This window comes from Spodoptera frugiperda, chromosome 21 (genome assembly GCF_023101765.2).
Source record: "Spodoptera frugiperda isolate SF20-4 chromosome 21, AGI-APGP_CSIRO_Sfru_2.0, whole genome shotgun sequence".
In the NCBI taxonomy this organism is placed as follows: Eukaryota; Metazoa; Arthropoda; class Insecta; order Lepidoptera; family Noctuidae; genus Spodoptera; species Spodoptera frugiperda.
This window is the reverse complement of record NC_064232.1, coordinates 4744509-4769982: the sequence shown is the minus strand read 5'-3', so window position 1 is coordinate 4769982 and position 25474 is coordinate 4744509. Positions and strand designations below refer to the sequence as shown.

The following is a 25474-nucleotide window of genomic DNA, read 5'->3' as shown; positions in this document are numbered from 1 at the left end:
TATAAAGCCTATATCTATATATCTCACCGCTGATGTCGGCCGCGGCGTTGGGTTCCCGCTGCAGACTGGCGTACAGCTGCACCACCTTGTAGTAAGTATAAAGCCTATATCTATATATCTCACCGCTGATGTCGGCCGCGGCGTTGGGTTCCCGCTGCAGACTGGCGTACAGCTGCACCACCTTGTAGTAAGTATAAAGCCTATATCTATATATCTCACCGCTGATGTCGGCCGCGGCGTTGGGTTCCCGCTGCAGACTGGCGTACAGCTGCACCACCTTGTAGTAAGTATAAAGCCTATATCTATATATCTCACCGCTGATGTCGGCCGCGGCGTTGGGTTCCCGCTGCAGACTGGCGTACAGCTGCACCACCTTGTAGTAAGTATAAAGCCTATATCTATATATCTCACCGCTGATGTCGGCCGCGGCGTTGGGTTCCCGCTGCAGACTGGCGTACAGCTGCACCACCTTGTAGTAAGTATAAAGCCTATATCTATATATCTCACCGCTGATGTCGGCCGCGGCGTTGGGTTCCCGCTGCAGACTGGCGTACAGCTGCACCACCTTGTAGTAAGTATAAAGCCTATATCTATATATCTCACCGCTGATGTCGGCCGCGGCGTTGGGTTCCCGCTGCAGACTGGCGTACAGCTGCACCACCTTGTAGTAAGTATAAAGCCTATATCTATATATCTCACCGCTGATGTCGGCCGCGGCGTTGGGTTCCCGCTGCAGACTGGCGTACAGCTGCACCACCTTGTAGTAAGTATAAAGCCTATATCTATATATCTCACCGCTGATGTCGGCCGCGGCGTTGGGTTCCCGCTGCAGACTGGCGTACAGCTGCACCACCTTGTAGTAAGTATAAAGCCTATATCTATATATCTCACCGCTGATGTCGGCCGCGGCGTTGGGTTCCCGCTGCAGACTGGCGTACAGCTGCACCACCTTGTAGTAAGTATAAAGCCTATATCTATATATCTCACCGCTGATGTCGGCCGCGGCGTTGGGTTCCCGCTGCAGACTGGCGTACAGCTGCACCACCTTGTAGTAAGTATAAAGCCTATATCTATATATCTCACCGCTGATGTCGGCCGCGGCGTTGGGTTCCCGCTGCAGACTGGCGTACAGCTGCACCACCTTGTAGTAAGTATAAAGCCTATATCTATATATCTCACCGCTGATGTCGGCCGCGGCGTTGGGTTCCCGCTGCAGACTGGCGTACAGCTGCACCACCTTGTAGTAAGTATAAAGCCTATATCTATATATCTCACCGCTGATGTCGGCCGCGGCGTTGGGTTCCCGCTGCAGACTGGCGTACAGCTGCACCACCTTGTAGTAAGTATAAAGCCTATATCTATATATCTCACCGCTGATGTCGGCCGCGGCGTTGGGTTCCCGCTGCAGACTGGCGTACAGCTGCACCACCTTGTAGTAAGTATAAAGCCTATATCTATATATCTCACCGCTGATGTCGGCCGCGGCGTTGGGTTCCCGCTGCAGACTGGCGTACAGCTGCACCACCTTGTAGTAAGTATAAAGCCTATATCTATATATCTCACCGCTGATGTCGGCCGCGGCGTTGGGTTCCCGCTGCAGACTGGCGTACAGCTGCACCACCTTGTAGTAAGTATAAAGCCTATATCTATATATCTCACCGCTGATGTCGGCCGCGGCGTTGGGTTCCCGCTGCAGACTGGCGTACAGCTGCACCACCTTGTAGTAAGTATAAAGCCTATATCTATATATCTCACCGCTGATGTCGGCCGCGGCGTTGGGTTCCCGCTGCAGACTGGCGTACAGCTGCACCACCTTGTAGTAAGTATAAAGCCTATATCTATATATCTCACCGCTGATGTCGGCCGCGGCGTTGGGTTCCCGCTGCAGACTGGCGTACAGCTGCACCACCTTGTAGTAAGTATAAAGCCTATATCTATATATCTCACCGCTGATGTCGGCCGCGGCGTTGGGTTCCCGCTGCAGACTGGCGTACAGCTGCACCACCTTGTAGTAAGTATAAAGCCTATATCTATATATCTCACCGCTGATGTCGGCCGCGGCGTTGGGTTCCCGCTGCAGACTGGCGTACAGCTGCACCACCTTGTAGTAAGTATAAAGCCTATATCTATATATCTCACCGCTGATGTCGGCCGCGGCGTTGGGTTCCCGCTGCAGACTGGCGTACAGCTGCACCACCTTGTAGTAAGTATAAAGCCTATATCTATATATCTCACCGCTGATGTCGGCCGCGGCGTTGGGTTCCCGCTGCAGACTGGCGTACAGCTGCACCACCTTGTAGTAAGTATAAAGCCTATATCTATATATCTCACCGCTGATGTCGGCCGCGGCGTTGGGTTCCCGCTGCAGACTGGCGTACAGCTGCACCACCTTGTAGTAAGTATAAAGCCTATATCTATATATCTCACCGCTGATGTCGGCCGCGGCGTTGGGTTCCCGCTGCAGACTGGCGTACAGCTGCACCACCTTGTAGTAAGTATAAAGCCTATATCTATATATCTCACCGCTGATGTCGGCCGCGGCGTTGGGTTCCCGCTGCAGACTGGCGTACAGCTGCACCACCTTGTAGTAAGTATAAAGCCTATATCTATATATCTCACCGCTGATGTCGGCCGCGGCGTTGGGTTCCCGCTGCAGACTGGCGTACAGCTGCACCACCTTGCTGGCCGTCTTCGTCAGTTGCTCCGTCAGCGCCGAGCACAGCTGGGACGACGATACTGGAACATATTATTACATTATGAAATCATATTTCTATACACACACACACAACTCCACGCCCTTTATCCCCGAAGGGGTAGCCAGAGGTGCAAATTACGACACGTAATGCCGCTATACACTTTTCACCATTTGTGTTATAAGTCCCATGTAATAGGGGGTGAGCCTATTGCCATATACTGGACACAATTCCAGACTCCGTGCTACTACCGAGAAATTTTCGAAAATCCGAAAAAAGCCCAGTAATACTTTGCCCGACCCGGGAATCGAACCCGAGATCCCTTGTTCGGCAGTCGCACTTGCGACCACTCGACCAACGAGGCAGTCTTGGCAATATTTCTATAGTCTTATTATAACAACTTAATTTACTACTAACTACTTAATTTACTAACCTAATTGATAACTTAATTTGAACTTGAAATCGAATGTCGTATGATATATTATTTCATAACGTCAATACAAAAAAACGAACGCGCGTTTCTATTGATTTGTAGTTGAGGAGCCCGCGCGCTTCCAACAGGCGGGCAATGCGCTTACTGCTCGGCGACAGCGAGCGTCAGGCGTCAGGCGTAAGTGAAATCGCGACTAGGAAGTACTAGTAAGCACGTTGGCAGCTAGTGGTAGCCTTAAATTGAAACAACGCCATGTGGAAGCCGTGCTTGTAAAGTATGTATTGACCTTACATGGTTTACCTGTACGAGAAACTCAACAGTCGTACCGATACGATGTTTAAGACAAAAAGATTTTTTTTTTTTATGAAACACGCCGGTAATCGAGCATATGCCGCCGCCCATGGACACTTGAAACACCAAAGGCGTTACAAGTGCGTTGCCGGCTTTTTGGGAATTAGGAATTTAAAGGTTGTTGTTCGGGAATGGGGATGGGGAATATTGGGAAGGGGGGAATTGGGCCTCCGGTAACCACACTCACACAACGAAACACAACGCAAGCGTTGTTTCACGTCGGTTTTCTGTGAGGCCGTGGTATTACTCCGGTCGAGCCGGCCCAGCAGTGCCGAAGCATGGCTCTCCCACACTTTTGATTGTAATAATATTTGACTTACAGTTGGCTTCAGCCGGCGGCTCCTGTTTCGGCCTCTGCCGGGTGTTGGCAGTGAGTCTGGCCGTCACCTCTCTGGCCTTCGCTGACAGGTCTCGCTCACTGCCGCTGCGACCTGCCAAATTAATATTAGATACATTATTTTTATAATAACTATCGTGACACATACTAAATTAACTAAAAATCACGGTTTACTCACACCATTTAAGAAAATTAAGCAATTCACGTAACTTCACGCCTTTTTTCCCCGCCTTACGTAAGGTCCCAAGGGTACTAAGGCCTCTAAACAATGTACACCCACTTTTCACCATTTGTGTTATAGGTCTATTGCCATATACCGGGCACATTTCCAGACTCTGTGCTGCTACTGCGAAATTATCGGAAATTTTTGAAAAGCCTAGCAATACTTCGCCCCTCCCGGGAATCGAACCCGAAACCCCTTGCCTGGCAGTCGCACTTGCAATCACTCGACCAAAACGAGGCAGTCTCTAAATTATGGTGTTCTCAAATTTAACCCTTTGTGGCTTAAAAAAAAATAAAAAAATCTTAATATAAGAAAAGCAGTGTACGAACTGAATATAAAAGGGACAAACATGATGAATAACTGCTATGAATGAGTGACTCACCTATCCTCCTCTGATTATGGTCGACGGAGGAGGCCCGGGGCCGCGGCGGAGCGGTGCCGTCTCCGTTGTTCCTGTCCTCAGCCTCCGAGCTGGACTCCTCGTGAGCTCCGGTCGCGAGGCTCACTGTTAATACGTGAGGTTAATCCGTGAGGTGCTTGTGTATTTAGTAGGTATAGAGGGGTTGTTTAAATATTATGTCAACTTTTTTTGCGAGGAGTGAAAATCATCCAATACCTCCTCTCACCTTGGGTGGGTTGGGTGAGGCGAGAGGGAGTGTCAGACTCTTACTAACTAAGTAGCTAAGTTTTTTTTGAGGGGGAAATATGATCCTCGCGTTCCTCCCGTCCCTACTACTGACTACAGATTGACACAGGCTATAGATTGACATACTAGATTGTTAAGACTATAAATTGACAAGCTATAGATTGACATAGGCTATAAATTGACAGACTATGGATTGATATGGACTATAGATTTACATGGGCTGTAGATTGACAGACTATAAGTTGACAGACAATACATTGAAAGGCTATAGATTGACAGGCTACAGATTGACAGGCTATAGATTGACAGACTATAGATTGACAGACTATAGATTGACATGGGTAATAGATTGACAGGGTATAGATTGACATAGACTATTGATTGACATGGGCTATTGATTGACAAAGTATAGATTGACATGGGATATAGATTGACAGTTTTCAATTGTCATGGGCTATAGATTGACAGACTATAGATTGACATACTATAGATTGACAGAATATAGACTGACAGACTATAGAGTGACAGACTATAGACTGACAGACTATAGATTGACAGACTATAGACTGACAGACTACAGAAGGCCATTGACATTGACATAGGCTATAGATTGGCCTATAATGATACGGCCAACCAATATACTAAGCCCTCTGGGTTAAGTAACCATTAAATGACTTAGTACGGCGATAAATACATTTTTACTAATACCAAACAATTTCACACCCAACTTAAAGTTCTAAATCTCTTCAAAATAAATAAATACATCAGTAAAGTGACTTTAGTACAGAGTGCGTCTAACGACCAGCTAGTTAAAACTACTCGACCAATGTACGTTGAGCTCTGCGTTACCTGCACTGTAAGCGTTGGCGAGGCCACGTCTCCTGGCTGTGTTGGCTGCGGCTTTGTTCAGCGAAGATATGGTTGGCCTCATCAGCCCTTGCGACCTGTTTGGTTGCTGTCGTGAGGGTTGGGGATCGGACTCTGAGTCGCTCTGTGGGACAAAGATTTAGAGTTACAATAAGAAGTCTTTGACTGCCAATAGAAAACGGTTGAAGGCAAATCCTCCGCTAACGTCGGTCACCGGTGACCACCACGGCGTTCAATATGTTAAACATGTATTAGTGTATTATTTTTGCTCTACAAATTGAAGATTTTTCATAGAAGGGTCGGCTCGACCGGAGTGATACCACGGCCTCATAGAAAACCGACGTGAAATAAAGCTTGCGTTGTGTGAGTGAGATTACCAGAAGCCCAATTATCCCCCTTTCCAATTCCTGATTCCCCAACAACCCTTAAATTCCTAACCCCCAAAAGACCGGTAACGCACTTGTAACGCCTCTGGTGTTTCGGGTCTCCATTGGCGGCGGCGATTGCTTACTATCAGGTGATCAGTCAGCTCGTTTATCGGCTTCTACCATAAAAATATTATATCTAGAATCTGTTTAATTTTCAATTACCTGATTGAGCACTCCAACACTGGAACTCCTGGTCATATTCGACTTATTGGTATACCTAGGAGCTGGTCTCACGAAGTTCCCTGGAGACTTGGAATTGGAGCCATTCTGAGGAGTCGAAGGCTTCGAGGTTTGACCTGTACATCATCAGGAGGGTTAGATATCATCATCATCACTGGTGACCAAAGGCCTCTTAAGGTTTGAGCAGCAACCACCACGCTTGCTCAATGCGGGTTGGCGATTTCAAACTTATAATTAGAAATGATAAGCCCAAGTTTCCTCACGATGTTTTCCTTCATCGTTTGTCAGTGGTGTCTAAATAATCTTAGAAAGTACATATAACTCGGTAAAGTCACATTGGTACTTGGCAGGATAAGAATCTGTATTTTTAAAACTTAGAACAATAAGCTATTAATAGTACAATTTCGTGCGGGAATCGAACCCACGACCAACAACACTTTTAACTAGTTTAATATACAAGTTTATCTATCATAACATCACGTTATTACATATCCTTTATGGGGGAGACAGAATTGAATTTACTCTTTGTTATTTATATTGTTAGATGTTAAATTAAAAATAAGTATTATACAATAATACTGTCTTACACAGAGATATTTAATGGCTACTTTAATTATTCCTTAGTAACGAATGTATAGAAAACAATTGGTAACGCAACGTCCTGCGTGAGTGATCTAGACGCGAAGGCGATGCGGTGCGGCGCAGCACGAAAACAACAAACTGTCAAAATGTATTGACGTAGCCTACGTCACCAACCGCACGTGGGATGCGGTACGGCGCGGTGCGACGCGGTCGAACGCGATCAATAGGCTACTTTCCTACTAGTCAAATTCAATACTTTTTTCGAAACGTCAAAAACGACATTTTCTATGAACTTTGTATGAAATAGTGCGTTATGACATCATAAGTTTTTGACGTCAAATAGCAGACTTATTTCTAGAAATTTAGCTAGAAAAAATTTAAAATTAAATAGTTCATCAAATTTATGAATGAGAGTGTGATTATTTTTTAATATTTTATTGTATTGAAAAGTTGTAATAATTTATTTTTGACCGAGGATAGTACCCAATTGGCTTGACGCGGTGCCATCACGTTTTCGTTTATAATGTCGGAAACAGAAACAAAACGAAACGATTCACATGCACGTAGGACACAGCCGCCGCGTCACACCGCGTCGCGTTCAATTCGCGTGTCATTATACCGCTTCGCGTTCGCTTCTAGCCACTCTAGCGTCCATGGATACTATAGTATCCAAAGTGACGAGTTCTGTTTAACTCCCTCTAGTTAAAATACGGTCTTGTTTGGTGAGTTTTGACTGATTATCTATACAGCTGAATAAATTGTTCGACGAAAAAATAAGACATGGCGTTGTAATATGCTTTGACAAACAAAATATAAATTTTTAAAGTTAGTTGACTCGTTTTTGAAGTGTTTTTGTGAGTTCCAACAATTATGTCGTAAATACTACAGTTTTGTTTAATTTATCTTGCAAGTGTTATACATCAAAATAGGAAGATTTGTGCTTTACGATGATGTACAAATATCACAGTTTTAGCTGAAAATCTAGTCTAATTTTAACTTCAAACGATTGTTGTTTCGAAAAAAATGGCCGGTCTGGTGTTGGCCACTTTTAGTTTTGTTTATACATATTTTACATACTTTGCATTACAATAGTATATAAAATATCGAAATACATTTTGTAATAAGCAAAATAATACATTTTTCAAAGAGAAATATACTAAATTCATTGAAGATTCCATAATAATGTCAATGTGTTCCTCAGGTTTTTTGATGTGTAAAATTACGAGTAGTGTTTTCTTTCGATTTAATTACAATACTTAGAGTTAACCGAATATAATCATATATACATCAAAAGAAAGGGTAATGAGTCTAGTTTGTTGTAAAAATATTTTATTGATAAAATATGCAATAGTTGTGCCGTATATTCTAAAAAGGTAGAAATAATTCTGTTTTTTTTTCTGTGTTTCATGTTTAACCCGTTTTATTGTATTTTAAAGATTAACTAAAGATTTAAAAATTAATCGTTAAGATTGATCAGTATTCTTCAATATTTTTTGTATTGGTATTCTTTTCTTTATTCTAGGCATTACGGTTCAGTAGCTATACGGTTTTTTGTTACGACGAACTTGCGAGTCGCGCGCGGTTCGGATGCCGTGCGCGGCTGGACGTTAGAGTGGCTAGATCGCTCGCGCAGGATGTCGCGTAAGGACTGAGTTAAGTCACAATTAAATGACTCTATAAGACTACTGATATTTTTATTCTAGGGATTAATATTACATTACTAATCTACTATTATTTACACTTACAATAAGTATATACAAAGCCATACTACAAAAATACATATATTAAGTTAAACTACACTATAAATAAATCTAAATAAAAATTAATTAGACATAAAAGCATGCCAATAAATATTGTCAAAAGTGCGTGCCTTTATATTAAAAGATACAACTTTTCGAAAATCCAGTTTCTCCCCTCCCCAATCTCCTTAACCCCCTAAACGTACTTATAACGCCTTTGGCGTTGAAAATTACCATTTTTTAGAGGGAAGAATTATCCAATGCTTTCTCCTGCCTTGGGCGAAACGAGAGGGAGTGTCAGACTCTTACTGAATAAAAACCACCCCATTCCTACTCCTACTTTTCGAGCCGGAGCCCCGGTAAACCTGCTAGGTAGTCCGCAGCAGATATCTATGGGGCTTTTCACCGATTGTTTACCATCAGGTGCTAGTGATTCGAATATGTTCCATTTATAGTCGTTTCTTTTATGACCCAGACTATATTAATTACCGATGAAAACACACATAATACTAAATTATTTATGTGCACATAAACCACACGTGATCAATTTAGTCATAACTACAACGTATCAATTTCATAGCTTGTTAAAACTACCACCCAGACTCAGTACTTATCCTTAGTATGAGTTTGCTTTACGTCTGAAGTATTAGAAACGAGAGCTTGTTTGGCATCGAATAAAGCAACCAATCAGAGCGCCAATTGCGCTTTTGTCGCAATTACTTTAAACGTAAAGCAAACTCGTGCTATTAGTATTGATTGGCCGGCTCGAAGAAACCAACCGACCAAAGCGTACTAAGAGTACATTTAACCAAAAACCCCAGACACCAATAACCCAAGCAGGTTTAAGCCACCCAGACACCAATTCAACCGTACCAAACACCAATATATTACATTTATTGTTATTTATTATACCAGTACATTTTTTTAAACTAACATTAGAACTAAGAATTGAATATGATCAGAAATTATAAGAACCAAAATATCGGTAAGGAAAAATAACCTACTATTTTTTGAAGTCGGTTAATACGAAGTAAATATTTTATTAACCCGTTGTATCGGCGTATGCATACAACGGGTTGTGTCTCATATATCGGCAAACAAGAGGTTACAGAGATGATTGTGAAGAATTAGAGTGTAGAAATAGAGATAGAAGCAGCGCGACAATCGCCGCGTCGTGTGTCGCGGAATGCTGCTCATGAATATGAGCCTCTAGCATGGCTTGAAACTCGTCGAGTTCCTCGTCAAACATTTACGTGAGTAAGTCGATAACATAATAATTAATTTAGAATTTAATAGAAGAATTTTGTGAATAATTTTTAATAGGAGAGAATAGAAAAAGGAAAATACTGTGGTAGGCACCAAAAACCTTAGCATAAAGCCAGACAGACGAAATACACCATTCTTAGTTCTAACGACAAATCCCAGACACACAATAAACCTGCCAGACACCGTTGTCAGTTGTATAACCGGTTTCAATGCTAAAAACCCACCACCAGACGCACCTTGGGGTGTCCTTGGCGCCGGCATGGGTTTGGCAGCGAGGTCCGAGAGGGAGATCGCCCTTCTCATGCCTGAACCCTCCTCCTCACGGTCGGAGGCCGACTGTTGCGAGCGATTCGCTGGCGACACGATTACTTATAAATAACATGCTGATATAGCGAGCTGAAGGTTTTTAGGTTTACTATTTTATTTTGACATTCACTTAGTCACGCCTTTAATCCCCGAAGGGGTAGGCAGAGGTGCACATTATGGCACGTAATGCCACTGTTTACACCCACTTTTCACAATTTATGTTGTAAGTCCCATGTAATAGGTGGTGAGCCTATTGCCATATACCGGGCACATATCCAGACTCTGTGCTACTACTGAGAAATTTTCGAAAATCCGAAAAAAGCCCAGTAATACTTTGTCCGACCCGGGAATCGAACCCAAGACCTCTTGCCCGGCAGTCGCACATGCGACCACTCGGCTAGCGAGGCAGTCAGTAGTTTATTTTGAGTATATAGAATATAATTTTGTTGTAATCAATTGTACGTTTTGACACAAATAGGTAGTTAACGACCAGATACTACATAATTCTAGGATTCCTAATCTTAATTATCCATTACCACCTCGGATGTGTAGGCGTTTGTCCACAATGACGCCTGGTGGTAATAATGCCTATACAATGGGGACTTGAATCATTTAAAGTAAGACGTATAATTTGGAAGTATATAAGTAAATATATACTTATACTATAGACAACTACCAGTGATTATGTCATCAAAACTAGATACAAATAACTATAATCAAATAAACCATTCAGATCGCTATAATAAAGCGAACAAACATAAAAACACAAATATGCATGCACGTAAAACGTATAAAAATATATCTGCAAAAATTCTATAGTCATCATGCATGTAGTAAAAATAAAATCCTGAAAAAATACATAAAAAAGCGATGAAAAGTGATATGTCGTGAATCTGCCGTGCTCCTATACAGATATATATTATGAAAATAATTGCTCATTCATTATAATATATTAATATTAATTGCCGCTTGAATATTTAGGGCGAATTCACAAGATATCACAATTTTATTTTTGTGTGGTGTGGATGTTTTTTGGATTTTTGTTTCTTTGGTTTTTAGATAGAGCATTGTATCGGAAAGTAAATACACTGTATTGTTTATAATCCAATTTTGTCTATAAATATGCCTACAGTATATAATTAGCCATATCTAGATTTTCTTGATATTTATTTAAACGGAACGTGGGTAGCCCCACATTAGGATTTTGATTTTGACACCCAGACCTGGAACAACTATATGTGGATCACAAAAAGAGTTGTTCCGTGCGTAAATCGAACTCGCGATACGTTGCACGGCAGCCACTTGCCCAGCCACCGTGCCGTGCAGTCTGTTTCTCTGTTCTTGTATAATATTCCTAAGCATATTTTTGGGCATCAATCTTATTTATTTAAGTCTTTGACTGCCAATAGAAAACTGTTGAAGGCAAATCCTCCGCTAACGTCGGTCACCGGCGACCACCACGACGTTGAATGTATTAAAAAAAATGAAATAGATACTTCAGTGTCTGGCCAAGTATATTACTAAAAAATAAATATACAAATTACAGATACAATGCGACATCCAAAAACCAAACAAACAAATCCCCAAAAAAACCCATCAACACCCACTTTAAAAAGAAAACCGCAACAGAAAGGGACTATATAGACATCGAAATTAAAGTCATGCAGTCCCAAACCTTGAGTCGGAGAAAATTTTGATGGCAAAACCGGATTTTGTATCGGAACCCTTTTAGCTAAACAAGAACCCCTAGGCGTACACAGCACAGGTCTAATTTTCTGAGAAAATAGTCTATTTTCCATACACAACCGCGGCGTTGGGACTCTGATCATTTTCCGAAATGGGGTCTTCGGTCTATTGAAGCCGTAAAAAGACAGTCTTTTCGGAGAATTCGTGCAACTTGAGCTAGTGGTTGAAGATTCGTAATTTTCACTGTCCAAGTGTACGTCGGTTTTCGGTATCACCATTTCGTTGTAAACTCTCTGTTTTAGACTCCTGGGTGCAGTGCCTATTTCTGGTTGAAATGCATTGTTTAATTTCACATCTTCTGTAGGTTCTGTGTTACCACATTCGTTAGTTAAATCTCTACCGACTGTGACTAGGCCACCGATTTGGTCTGAATCTAGAATGTCAGGTAGACTTAGGTTTCTTTTAATTTCTTTATTTTCTGAAGCCGTGTCCGTATCCGTATCAGCTTCTTCTAGAGTTAAAGAAGCGAAATTGTGTACGGTAGAAGATTGTTTCGTGGCTAGTTTCTCGAATTTTCTAGATAATAGCTTGACTACGCCTTTTCCATCATTTATATTCGCTTTCAAAGGTCTCATTCTCCATTCCTTGAGTATCTTCTCTTGTAGAATCCTCTTCTCTTCCATTTCCACCAATTTGTTTATGATTTCTATCTTTCTTTCTATGTTTTTATACTTTTTTATTTCTTCGCTTATTTCTGGTGAGATATTTTCTTTTGTATCACTCTGTCTGCTATGAGATGGTTTTGATAAATCATTTCTAGCGAGTTTAAGGTTGAGTTGTTCTTTAGAAGTCTTCGCGTATAATTTATTGTCTTGCTCCGCGTAATAATCAAGGGAGTCTTTGGCAAAATTGTCTGGGTCTACGTCTAACGAGTCCATGCTAACTTGCTTCAGTCTCTCCATGCGTTGCATAGCATACACTTCTAAGCTATCCATCTGTATTTCAGATTTATTCTCATTAACGTCTTTTTCTTTTACGAAAACGTCAAAATGTTTTTCTGTGCTATCTGTTTCTATGTTAGAATTCGCATCTTCAGGCTTTTTGTTACCTAGATAATTCTTGTTATGTAGTCCATCTAATTTGGCCTTATACTGGGAAGATATTGATGAAGTTAACCCAGACTTTTCTATGCCTGCCTTGAGTCTGTTGTTCATTTTAACTGACGAAGTTCTCTTGATAGGTTTCGGAGGTTTATGTGGAACAAACTCCATCGTTATCTTTGTATTGTTATTCTTCTGTCCGGACCCTCTTTCAAGACTCTTGGTGGCATTATTATATTTGCCATTAGACTTTTCCTTATTCAACTGGTTTTTACTAACTTTAGTCTGCGTATTCTTTCGTATTTGCTCTTCGAATTTATCCAAATTTTTTTGGACATGAGAATTCCGTTTTTCAATCAAATTTTTCAAAGGATTCGGTTTGGACGCCGGTTCTAATACTACCTCGAAACTGCAGCTTTTGGATTTAACCATAGCTTTGGTTTCGCAGCCGTCCATCTCACTCTTATACTTATCAGCAAATTTCGGCTGAAGAGATTTCGTAGTACTCATATGATCGGCTTTATTAAGCCTTGGTATTTCATCACACAACTTCTTCTCCTTACTATACTGCTGTATGTTATTTCCGTCGAAATAATACGCAATATTCTTAGCTGGGGGCGGTTGTTTGGAGGCTGAATCGTACAGGCTTTTGGATCTAGTAACCGTTTTGTGTCCATCCATTGGAACGTCGAAACCATATACTTTGGTGGCTGGCGGTTTGGGGTTGCTTACTACTGGTGTTGGTTTAGGCTCTCTGTAGTTAGGGCTTGATGCCTCTCCTAAGTAATTGTTATACATATAACCAAAATAAGCGTTATTAGGACTCGAGCCGTAGCTTTTAGAGGTATTGTCAAATTCATAACAGCTTTTACTGTTCCGTGGTATGCTTGTATTCTTCTGTTGTTTCTTAGGCTTTGCGCCTTCGAATAACATTTCTAGAGGAGCGCTTTTAGTGCATTCTGAATCGTCAGAGAGGACACTCTCTAAAGAATTACAATTCGTTCTACATAATTGATTCTCATTATCTAAGAAATCGTCCGATAGAACGGATTCTTGACTGCAACTATTCTTCATATATTTCTTTTGGTTTAAGAAGAAACTGGCGCTACTATGTCGATGATTCTCTAAATACTCAGTATCGTGAATATTCTCGTAGGAACAGTTTTGCGAATCATTCAAATTGTATCGACTACCATCGAATTTGGCTTGTTGGAAGGCAACTTCATTGCCGTATTTTAAGAATATTTCATTCGATATACTTGAGCAATTGGAATTATCACTTAAAACTGATTCGTTGGACCTAGTCACGCAGCGTTTGGTTAGAACACTCTGACACCTATACATGTTAGAATTGTATTTAAGTGAGTCTTCCACTATATCATCGAGATTCGACGGCATATTTCGCGGTAGAGTAGAACTCTTCTGATTGCTTATATACGCTGGTTTGGCTGGTACTACCGGCTTCTCAGTACCATAAATCTCATAGTTAGACACAGCCCTTCTTGGCTGAGTCTTAGTATGCTTCTTACACACTTTTTTAGAGTACAATTTGTTCTTGCAACTAGCATCTTGGCTCAGACTACAGTCTTCTAAAGAGTCTGATGAGAAATTTCCATCGTCCTTCTCTTTAGTGGGTTTGAGGTCGAGATCGTCTTGTCCCCTAGCTACATCATACTCGTCCAAATCACCGTATTTCTTCGTAATTTCTGCTATCATCTTTTCCGTATCGGATTTTATAGTGTCTACTATGCTTTTGCCGTTATCTTTAATGTTTTTGTTGTCAAACCCGACGAAGAAGCTTAGTGAGTTCCTCTTTTTAGGGTCTAAGGAGTTGGTGTCAGGTTTTTGGGTCTTTTGATTGGCTTTATCAGACCATTTGCATTCTTCTGAGACGGGCGAAACGGGGCATGACTTGTAATTTTTGAATATACTTCTTGCTGGTTTCGCAGTTTTCGGTACAGCTGGTTTTTCATCATTTTTGGTTAGATTAAGAGTAAAATTTCGGGGTTTTGGCTCTTTTTCCGGGAATAGTCGGTTAAAGACCTTGGATTGGACAGGTTTGGACATGTCTATAGTGAAAGCTAGAGGTTTTTGGGGCAACTGTTCTTTGAAAACTAAAGGTTTTGTGTCGTAGGGGGTGAAGTGGGGGTTTTTCTTGTCGTTGTGTGTTGTGGGAATGTTCGCGTGGGGGGGTACGTAGGGGACTACATTGTCTAGGTAATCTGGTATGATTTTATGGTTTAGATTAGCTGGTATCGCGTAAGGGTTCTTGTTCCTATAGTCCAAGTAGGGGTTCAGGCTATCATAGTAATTAGAATTAAGACTGTCCAGGTTCTCTTCCGGACACGGCAAAATTCCTTGGTCAGCATTGAAGGAAATTTCATCTTAAGTTAGTATATAGCGATGATTTTTTTTTGTTGCTATGTATTTATTTATAAACGCTTTTGTGATTTTGAACTCTATTTTCATGTATTAGGGTTGAGTTTACATTGAATTTCCGATGGTAAGCAACACTTGTCGCGGTTGGAAATTGGATGGGTTAATTTTTTTAAAGCGTTTATAAATATTTAATGGACACAGGTTAGTGATATATCACACAGTTTTTATGGTCAAAGATAATGTGAAACAGAGATATATTTCTTTCTCACTCAGTTATTAAAATTTTTAATCCTTGATGAAATTAAATAAGGTTTAAAACAAAGATTAAACTATTAATTGATTTAAAGGACATCTTTGATCATATTTTATATAGAAATTGAGCATTCGATTAGAGAAAAAATGTATTCACATTTATAATAAATTAAAAAATTAAATATATTAAAAAGTTCATCGTCTACATACTTAGACCCAAATTCTAATAAGCAATAGGTATGCAGAACTAATCGTAAGTATATTAGTTTTTCATTGGTCTAAAAGTTTGGGTCAAAGTTACCCGTTTGGGCAAATAAAACCCGATCTTACGTAACATCTTTATCTGAATCGGGAATCTAATCCATTATTAATAATAAAAAAATGATTATGGAATAGGTGACAAACGGGCAGACGGATCACCGTTGCCAGTAAGTGATCAGCGCCGTCCACGGACACCCGCAACACCAGAGGAGTCACAGGTACGTTGCCGGCATTTTTGAAAAGAGAACGCTTTTTGCTTGAATATTTGAAAGTCATATCGGTTAAAAAATATCTTTAAGACGGTATCTATATCTTATAAAAATAAAATTTTCACTTTACTCAACAAAATACGAATGCTCAATCTCTGAAACACATACTAACTTATGAACAAAGTTAAGCAGCTTACCGTAAGGTCTGGAATTTGATGGGATGGCCATGGAGACGGGACGGTTGCGTCGAGAACTGTCTTTTTCCGGAATGTAGGAGAGGTCTGTGGTCGACTGACTCGATTTTAAATTCGATCTGAACGCCACCTGGTGGAGAAATGGGAAAACGTGTTAAAAATAAATGTTAAGAGTAAAGAATTACTACTCCCGCGCGGATTCACTCGCTGCTCGGCTACTATTGATTGTAGCGCAATGTTTTAGCCTAGAAAAATGCACCAACCAACACAAAAATAATTTTATTGTAACTTTCGTGAGACTAGCGATTCCAGAGATTAGTGTGCATTCAAACAAACTCTTCAGCTTTATATATTAGTGTATATAGACTTATTGAAATGGTACATACACTCTCCAACTGCCTCCTCGTCTCCAGTATCCTCCGGTTGAGTTCCTCCCTCCTCCTGGCGGCCTCCGGGTCCACCATCTTGGACGGGGTGCGGGGCGCGGGGGACGGGCGGGGCGCGGGGGCGCGGGACAGGTGCTGGGACGACAAGGACGTGTTGCCTGGAATATGTAATAATAATAATTAATTTTCTAATATACTCTCGTGAGACAATTTAAATTAATTGTAGTTTACAAACATACATGTTCTGTTCACGGACATATGACACCCAGACCAGGGGCCTTAGTCTGAAGCGACAATTTGTGGATCGCACAAAGTACCCGTTCGGCGGCAGCCGGTTGCCCAGCCACCGCGCAACGGTTTACTCACATCGAGCGACTATGTCACGTCACGCGCACGCTGCTCATGATGAAGAGTCCCTCTGTGACTCGAAACTAGTAGAGCTTTTCTCTATTAATATAAATGAATAAATCATGTTTTTTTAGTAAAAAGCTCTGACGTAATAAAAATAAAACGAAGCCTAAATAACAAGCGACTATACACCATTAAAAAAAAGGAACACCACAAACAAACCAGACCAAAATCACCCTTCAATATAAAAAAAAATGTCATCTTACATATGGCCTGCTTACCACCAGTTAGCGTGGCGTCCATGTCGGCGCCGCTGAGGCTGTCGAAGGCGGACTTGATGTACTTCTCGCGGCGCCCGGCCGTGTCCAACGACTCGCACGAACCGGACAACGGGTTGCGCTCCGTGTTATCGCCCGATGGCGTCGATACCTGGGGCGATATTATTATATATAAGTAATTGGGTACTATCCTCGGTCAAAAATAAATTATTACAACTTTTCAATACAATAAAATATTAAAAAATAATCACACTCTCATTCATAAATTTGATGAACTATTTAATTTTCGATTTTTTCTAGCTAAATTTCTAGAAATAAGTCTGCTATTTGACGTCATAACGCACTATTTCATACAAAGTTCATAGAAAATATCGTTTTTGACGTTTCGAAAAAAGTATTGAATTTGACTAGTAGGAAAGTAGCCTATTAAACTGACATGGTCACTAACACTAGTATTAGAACTTGAAACGGGATATTTACCATGTTTTTCTATTTCTATGAGTTTCCTTGCTTGCTTGCAACATATCCCGTTTTAAGTTCTAATTCTAGCATTATATTATTATAATTGTTCATCAAAATTGTCCAATGTCTTCTCCCGCCTAGGGAGAGGCGAGAGGAGTGTCAGACCCTTATTGACTAAACACCACCCCGTTCCTACTAAAAAAGCGTTATCCGCATCACAAGTGTGGGAGAGTCATGCTTCGGCACGAATGGGCCGGCTCGACCGGAGTGATACCACGGCCTCACAGAAAACCGACGTGAAACAACGCTTGCGTTGTGTTTCGTTGTATGAGTGAGGTTCTATTCAATCTTCCTAATTCCAATAACCCTTAAATTCCTAACGCCCAAAAGACCGGTAACGCACTTGTAACGCCTCTGGTGTTTCGGATGTTCATGGACAGCAGCGATTGCTAACTAAGAAAACCTTACTACACAAAGATCCAAATCATAGTCTAGAAGACTTAGTACGACTTTTTTTACGCTTAACGAGCAAAACGTTACCGCGATCGGCGGCTCTGATTGATTGGTTAATTGGAGCCGGCCAATCAAAGCGCCGAACGCGATAACGATAACATTAAATGCATACTATAAGCCACCTGTTGCGTGTCAGTGGGTCGTGGGGGTCGAACACAAACTTGAAATGCAAACAAATATCCACCTTACACTGTTTAACAATAAGTTCAAATTACCTCATCATCAAAGTCATGTACCGACCCAGTAAGATCGAATACCGACTCTAATCACAAACGAATTTCCACCTTACACCTAATTACATTAAGGACCAAATAACGTCCGGAGCTGCGGACAACGTAAAAGGTTACCGGGGCTACGGCTCAAAGCAGGAGAAGGAACGGGAAGGTGTTTAATCACTAAGAGTCTGCCAATCCTGATCGCTTCACCCAAGGTGGGAGAAGTCATTGGACGACTATCCCCCTGAAAAAAAAAGGACCAAATGACGTCATCATCAGAGTCCTGTCATATCCCGGTGTCCAGATGATCTCAATAGTAGATCGAGTACTGACTGTAATCACAATCGAATCTAAACCTTACATCCAAGCAAGAAGAGTCCAAATTACCTCATCATCATCCGAGTCCTGCGGCGTGCCAGTGAGCTTGGCGTGCGGCGGCGGCAGTTCGAGCCTGGTCTCGCCCGTCCACCGCTTGGAGCGACGCATCGACTCGCGAAGCTCGTCCGCATCCATCGCGTTCACCATGAATTCTCTGAAAAGGTGGAATTTTAATTTTATGAGCTGCTCAGCTACTATTGACCGTGGCGTGATGTTTTGTAACTATCACGCTATAATGATTCGAAATCGAGTAGCGGGTGAAACCGCGGGAATAGCTAGTTCTCCACTAATACTAAACGTATTAAAGACGAAAAAAAAACATATTTCAGATTCAAGCTTTAATCGCTTCAAGCTTCCTTGTGCGAACTGCTAGGAGTGGAATTCTTCGCCGGAGTCTGTGTTTCCTGATGGATATAACCTGAGTATCTTCAAAGCCCGAGTGAATAGGTTGCTTATGGGCAGACGTGCTCCATCGTAGGCCGCATCATTGCTTACCATCAGGCGAGATAGCGGCCAAACGTCTACGCATCAAACGTAAAAAAAAGATTACAACTCACCCAGGCGTCTCATCATCATTGTTGCCAGGGTAGTAGGTGGGTCTGTTCCCTCGCTCGGAGGACGAGGTCCTCTCACCGTCAGATATATCCTCGATGTCACCATCATGCTCCGTCGACTCCTGATCCTGGATCAGAACAAAAGACTCCAGTGAAAACATCGTCCCCAAGAAGTCTACTTCTATTTATGGGACAAGCCCCCACAACCTCCCAAACCGCTACAACTCCTGTGCACCAGGATCTACAGTAGATACAACCATGCAAACACCGGAACACTGAAGTCCGGCGCGTCTTAGGGATATGAATAACTGTCTTGGATTTCGTAACGAAATAAATCAGAAGATATTAATTAGAGGAAAAGTAAAAACGATAGTTTAGCTAAATATAAACCTCCTCCAATTATTTCCTGATTAGTTGCTTGGTGTATGGAAATAAATATGTATGCCTGTCTGCCATTGGAGTAGGCAAAGGTAACAGGACACCACCAAATGTTATTCTAGCATACTGCACAGTTGGCGCGGTGGCTGGGCAACCGGCTGCCGTGCAACGTCGCACGGAGCAACTCTTTGTGTGATCCACAAATTGTTGTTCCGTGTCTGGGTGTCATGTGTATGTGAACTTGTATGTTTGTAAACGCACCCACGACACAGGAGAAAATCCAAGTGTGGGGCAACGTTTAAAAAAATACTTCTCGTCTTTTTATATACATTTAACACCAAGATTTTGTCTAACATTTTTATCAATGTAATGACAGACAAAACCTTTATTTTAATTACAAGTGAGTATTACAAACAGTGCTGTTTAGTACCAACTACGCGTCAAACTATAAAAAACCAGTATAAACTGACCGTCGAATGTGCTGAAGAATCATACAAAGCGAGGCCATGATATACTGGTTTTGTATAACTTGATGTGTACCCATATCGCACAACTAGTAATATATGTATTGGCACATTTACGGTTTTCATAGTTTACCTGACTTGTTTAGTTTTAGTTTACTGACCAATGAACCGTTGTTTTACGTGCGTGAGGGGGGAAACTACAATAATGGTATAATGACACATACGACCTCTCTCGATGAATATGGAAATAAATAGATTAATATGCACTTTTAAGCACGTAAAACATATAAAGTCAATTTCGCATTTTTTGCAGATGTGCCAATATATTACTAGGTGAGCGGTATCTACAAACTACATAGTTAGACACAAAACAATAAATAAATTAATGCACAACCAAAGAAATAATAAAAATATCACACCTCATACTTAAAACTGCCGAGCGATGAATCGTCGGTGTGGTGTCGCGTCCGCGCCTCGGGCGTGCGACTTTTCGACAAATTTATCGTAACCTAACGTCGACAAAATAGAAAAATAAACAAAACTTAAATAAAAGAAATTATAAAAAAAAGAAGTTAGTATAATTATGTTTTTGATAGATTAATATTATAAAAGAAACTGATTGAGATGGGTCGCATTGATGGTTGTAGGCCGCAGGACACAATAGATTAATATTATAGTTAGAAACTGGTGGAGACTGGCTGAATTGATTAAACATTACAAATCTATTTACACAGCATGAGGTTTTAGGCCACAGGACACAACATTGGCACCGCGGCGGTTTATAACCGAGTAATTATGTAAAACAAAAAACTGAATATAAACAGCCGTCTTACGGTCCGTACCCTTACATTTATTACACACATTTTAAGACATTTCGATTACGATATTCTCAGTAGAAATGTGTTTATTGGTAATCAGCACTGAAGATTTAAAAAACTAACATTCCGAACTATTTTGGCTGATTTAAAGTCAGCCATAGTGTTATAAACGAGGGCTGGGCTCGCTGTCATTGCAGCGGTAAGTCCCCTCTTTCAACAGTGACTTGAGAAACGCTACGGTGTCCTCTAAAAACCTGTTTCCCCCCTTAAAAAAGCCAAGATGTCCAAGTATTAGCACTTAAATCACTAAATGCGTAGTCTATCAAAAACATAATTCTTATACTTCAACAAAAGGCATGCATATCAAAATGCGTATGATAATAAGCAAATAATGAATGATTCCATCAATAAATTTCCATTCTCAATGAATATTAGAGGCTACATAACATCACGTTATGCCACTTAAATTTGACCAAAGAGCCATTATAGCCATCTCTCAAGTCTTAACTAACTAATGCTCGAATACTCAAACGCTACTCAATTTTAAGACGCTCCCAAACGTAGTACTGTCACTATCAATTCTTTATAAAATGACAGAGATAGCACGATATTTAAATACAACTTAAAATTGAGTAGCGTTTGAGTATTCGGGCGTTAGCCTCTTCTAGTTGTCTGAAAGTTACATAGCATGAGGAGGCCCCTATATAGGTTGGAGAAAACCAAAATTTCGTCTAATACCATCTATCATTCCTTAGGCGTTCCTTGAAATTATACAAAACACATTATAGACGGTGTAAAACTAATAAATATAATTTATCAACGGAACCATTGAACTAAATGTTAACAAACACATTATGTATTAGTAGACACACATATGCATAAGCAAAAAGCGTGAAGACATGCAAATATCATGCAGTGGATATAGAAAAAATCATGCTCCGATACCTAATGGAGTATGTATACATTTTTTTATACTAACAATACATGTCTTTTTTTGAGGGGGAAAATCATCCAATGACTTCTCCCGTCTTGGATGAGGCGAGAGGGAGTATCAGACTTTTACGTAAAGTTCCAAAATACCAACGAGTTTTCCCATAACGCGGGCGCGATCGCCTCGCTTCTGACAGCTGTACATGCGAATCAAGCACGCTCGCGCGTAAATGTGTTGTTTTGTTATTGTGATAAAAATAAAAGTAATGAGTAAACAAAAAAAGTTTCTTCGGGAAAGTTGTTTGTAATCATGAGTACAATCACGTGTTTAAATATCGTTCACTAATTACCAGTCACCCTATATTATGACCAATAATAATCCTATGTGCTTATATGACCAAATGCATGAATGTGGCAACATCACACAAGCCAAACTTGACAAGACTATAACATACAACACAAGAGCAACATCACAATTCTTGACAAGCAAATTTGAACCTTATGCTCATTACAATATGCACGATACAAAATAACAAAATGATTTTTATATGTCGAGCAAAAATGAACCTTACATTCATGAAGGTGACGAGCAAATATGAACCTTACACACATGACAATACGAATGACATTGCAAGACAATATAAATGCACGTGATTTAACATACAAATGTTTTTAACGATGACGATCAAATATGAACCTTATTCTCATGAAAATATGCACGACATTACAAGACAATATACAGTATGGAGAAACCTCTTACAACTTAATTTAAACCACATATTTGTTGTCATCTTGGCTGATGATATACGAAAACTGAGAAATAGGCCCAGTAGGTAAGCCAAAAAGTGCATTATTTTCTTTGAGCTAATTTGAACACTCTTTACAAATACGGCATTGCAACAGCCGCGTTACATGTCCGTAACATTCCTAGACAACTCAACAACATTACAGCTCTTGTATGGTCAAGGAACATGGAGCTGTTCATACAGAATTTAATACTTGATTAATTTAATTACATATTTATTTTTGTTGGAAAATTTCAATTTTTTATTTTCGATTTTCGTTGAAATATTCCGTTGTATTATGCTTCTGTGGACGAGTTAACTTGTAGTTTCATTTAAGTCATATAAGTGATCTCTATACCGTATGCACGTACATGACATAACAAAACAATGATTTTTATCGATAGATAACGAGCAAATATGAACCTTATTCTCATGACATTACAAGACAATACAATATGCACGATACATCACAAAAAAATGATTCTCTAAAAATGAAACTAATAAACATACGCTTAAAAAAAAACAACAACATCACAATAATAGAAGCGAAAAACAAAAAAAAAAAAACTAAAAAAAAAAACCTTTTCCACCCTTGGCGAGATAGTGAGAATATCGTAGGTTTTCCTCATAGTCGCATCGAAGTTTCGGAACAACGCTTCGACGCGAGGCAGTTGGGACAAGTTGAGCGATTTCGGCCTCTATTGCAACCAACACCGGGTGTGAATTGTAAATGGTTCGGTTTCTTTGTTTATTTTTACCCCTTTTTTTTTGTAATCTAATTTGAGTATAGTCTACAAGAATAAAACTTGAAAATATCTAATTGATTATTATCAGTTCTTATTAAGAGTTAATCATATTTAACTATTCAACAATGCAAAGGCGTATTAAACCTAGATATCGCCTTAGACAAGTCTCCCATAGCGACCCCTAACGTATGTAGTCCCCGCCGACACTATGTACAATTGGGTACTATCCTCGGTCAAAAATTAATTTTTACAACTTTTCAATACAATAATATATTCAAAAATAATCACACTCTCATTCATAGATTTGATGAAATACTTAATTTTCGAGTTTTTTCTAGCTACATTTCTAGAAATAAGTCTGCTATTTAATGTCAAAAACTTATGACGTCATAACAGAGTACATATTTCATACAAAGTTCATAGAAAATATCGTTTTTGACGTTTCGAAAAAAGTATTGAATTTGACTAGAAGGAAAGTAGCCTATTCGTACGAACAACTGTGAACTCCGCTGCAGGTAGCAATTCCCCGCGCCCCGCGCCCCGCCCTGCTTTCGCTGCAAGTGCTCACTGTGCTCAGTAGTCCAACCTCAGCGTCCCAATGACGTTACAACGCGATGCAATTACTTGCAATTACTGCAATTACAGTTAATTCATACGGGTTGTATACGCGCGGCTCTATAACCTCACTACGGACTTGTCTAGTGCGTACTAGGGATAATACGGGTCTACAAATTGCTTTCGCAATATGTATTTAGTTTCTTTAAGAGAATCTAGACTATCTAGACTATCATAGTAAATATTTTTATTTCTTTAATGAGATCTGAAACGCGATAAGTTCCACAAACCAGACAATAAGTATCACTTCAATATTTCAATTAAAACAATATTATATTTAGTAATTAATTCGCTACATAGGTATGTAAGTAAAACCAAAACCAAAAAAAAAACCAAATGTTTATAAATGGTAGTAAAAAAAAAACATAATTTTAGTAGTAAAAAAACATCAGTTAAAAGGGGGTTGGGTAAAAATAAAGAAAAAACCATATCGGTACACCATTCACCAAAAATACAAAAACTAAAAGAAATTAATGTTTAAAAAAATATATAAAAAAGAAATATGATGGAGTTTTCAATTTTGCGATAAATAGAACAGATAATATATCTTACATATATATTATACACGGTGTAACAAAAAGAGGTATACATATCAAGTGCACGGTTTCTAGATAACATAACAAACGATACGAGAAGGGTTTTTTAAACTCATGTTTTCATGGAACGAAGTTATGAATTTTTCCAATACATAAAATTCCAGAAACCGAACATCAAAATTAGGTAGATACAGGTACTAGGCGATCAGATTTACAGAAGAAATGTTTCGTAATTAGCGAGTGACCCCTGTACCTAGTGTTGTGATACGTTTGTATGATTTAAACTCAAGAACCATGCGACACCAAGTATTTGGTACCAAATTTTTTTAACCGTATTTTAAGCTGAAACTTTGTGTAGAGATTCTATTCAACCTGTATTCTTCAGGGCTTCTTGATGTATATGGGTATTTTGTTACACCCTGTATACCACATTTAAAAGAAAACAAATCCAAGATAACATAGAAAAAATAGCATTTCAAAGCTCCTCCATATTTCTTAAGAATTTGAATAATATAAAATAGTACTGTCAACAGCAAAAGTTGGGCCATTACAAACGTACGAACATAAGTCATTTTTATGGTATAAGCCGCTAAACGAGCAGACGTATCACCTGATGGTAAGCAATCGCCGCCGCCCATGGACACTCGAAACACCTGAAGCTCAGCACCGTCTGCTCGTCTACCGGCTTATATCACAAAAAAAAACAATGCCACCTCCCTCCTTGAGTGAGGCGAGAAGGAATGTCAGACTCTAACTTTCCTTCCTCTTGAATCTCTATCAATTAAACAAAACCCGCATCAAAATCCGTTGCGTAGTTTTAAAGATTAAGCATACAAAGGGACAGAGAAAGCGACTTTGTTTTATACTATGCAGTGATATATGTATCTGTTGAGATTTAACTCTACTTTTGCTATTGACAGTACATACATAATTATA

The 25474-nt window shown here is 40.1% G+C and overlaps 1 protein-coding gene across 19 annotated transcripts in view; it reads right to left on the bottom strand.

Annotated features, from left to right (window-relative positions):
• The window catches only part of LOC118280268 (mitogen-activated protein kinase-binding protein 1), a 181245-nt gene that overhangs the window by 8092 nt on the left and 147679 nt on the right, over positions 1 to 25474 (bottom strand). For 12 of the 19 annotated variants that reach the window (XM_050701725.1, XM_050701724.1, XM_050701723.1 and 9 more), the window contains 5 exons: positions 6141 to 6274; positions 5533 to 5674; positions 4420 to 4542; positions 3798 to 3908; positions 2620 to 2736 (listed from right to left, as the gene is read on the bottom strand). In XM_050701725.1, coding sequence (XP_050557682.1) covers positions 2620 to 2736; positions 3798 to 3908; positions 4420 to 4542; positions 5533 to 5674; positions 6141 to 6274 — 627 coding nt within the window. Of the gene's footprint in view, positions 1 to 2619; positions 2737 to 3797; positions 3909 to 4419; positions 4543 to 5532; positions 5675 to 6140; positions 6275 to 9981; positions 10114 to 16135; positions 16263 to 16518; positions 16677 to 17132; positions 17296 to 18721; positions 18867 to 19269; positions 19395 to 20527; positions 20618 to 25474 lie in introns of all 19 variants that reach the window. The other 7 variants (XM_050701726.1, XM_050701728.1, XM_050701731.1 and 4 more) reach the window with 7 other exon arrangements.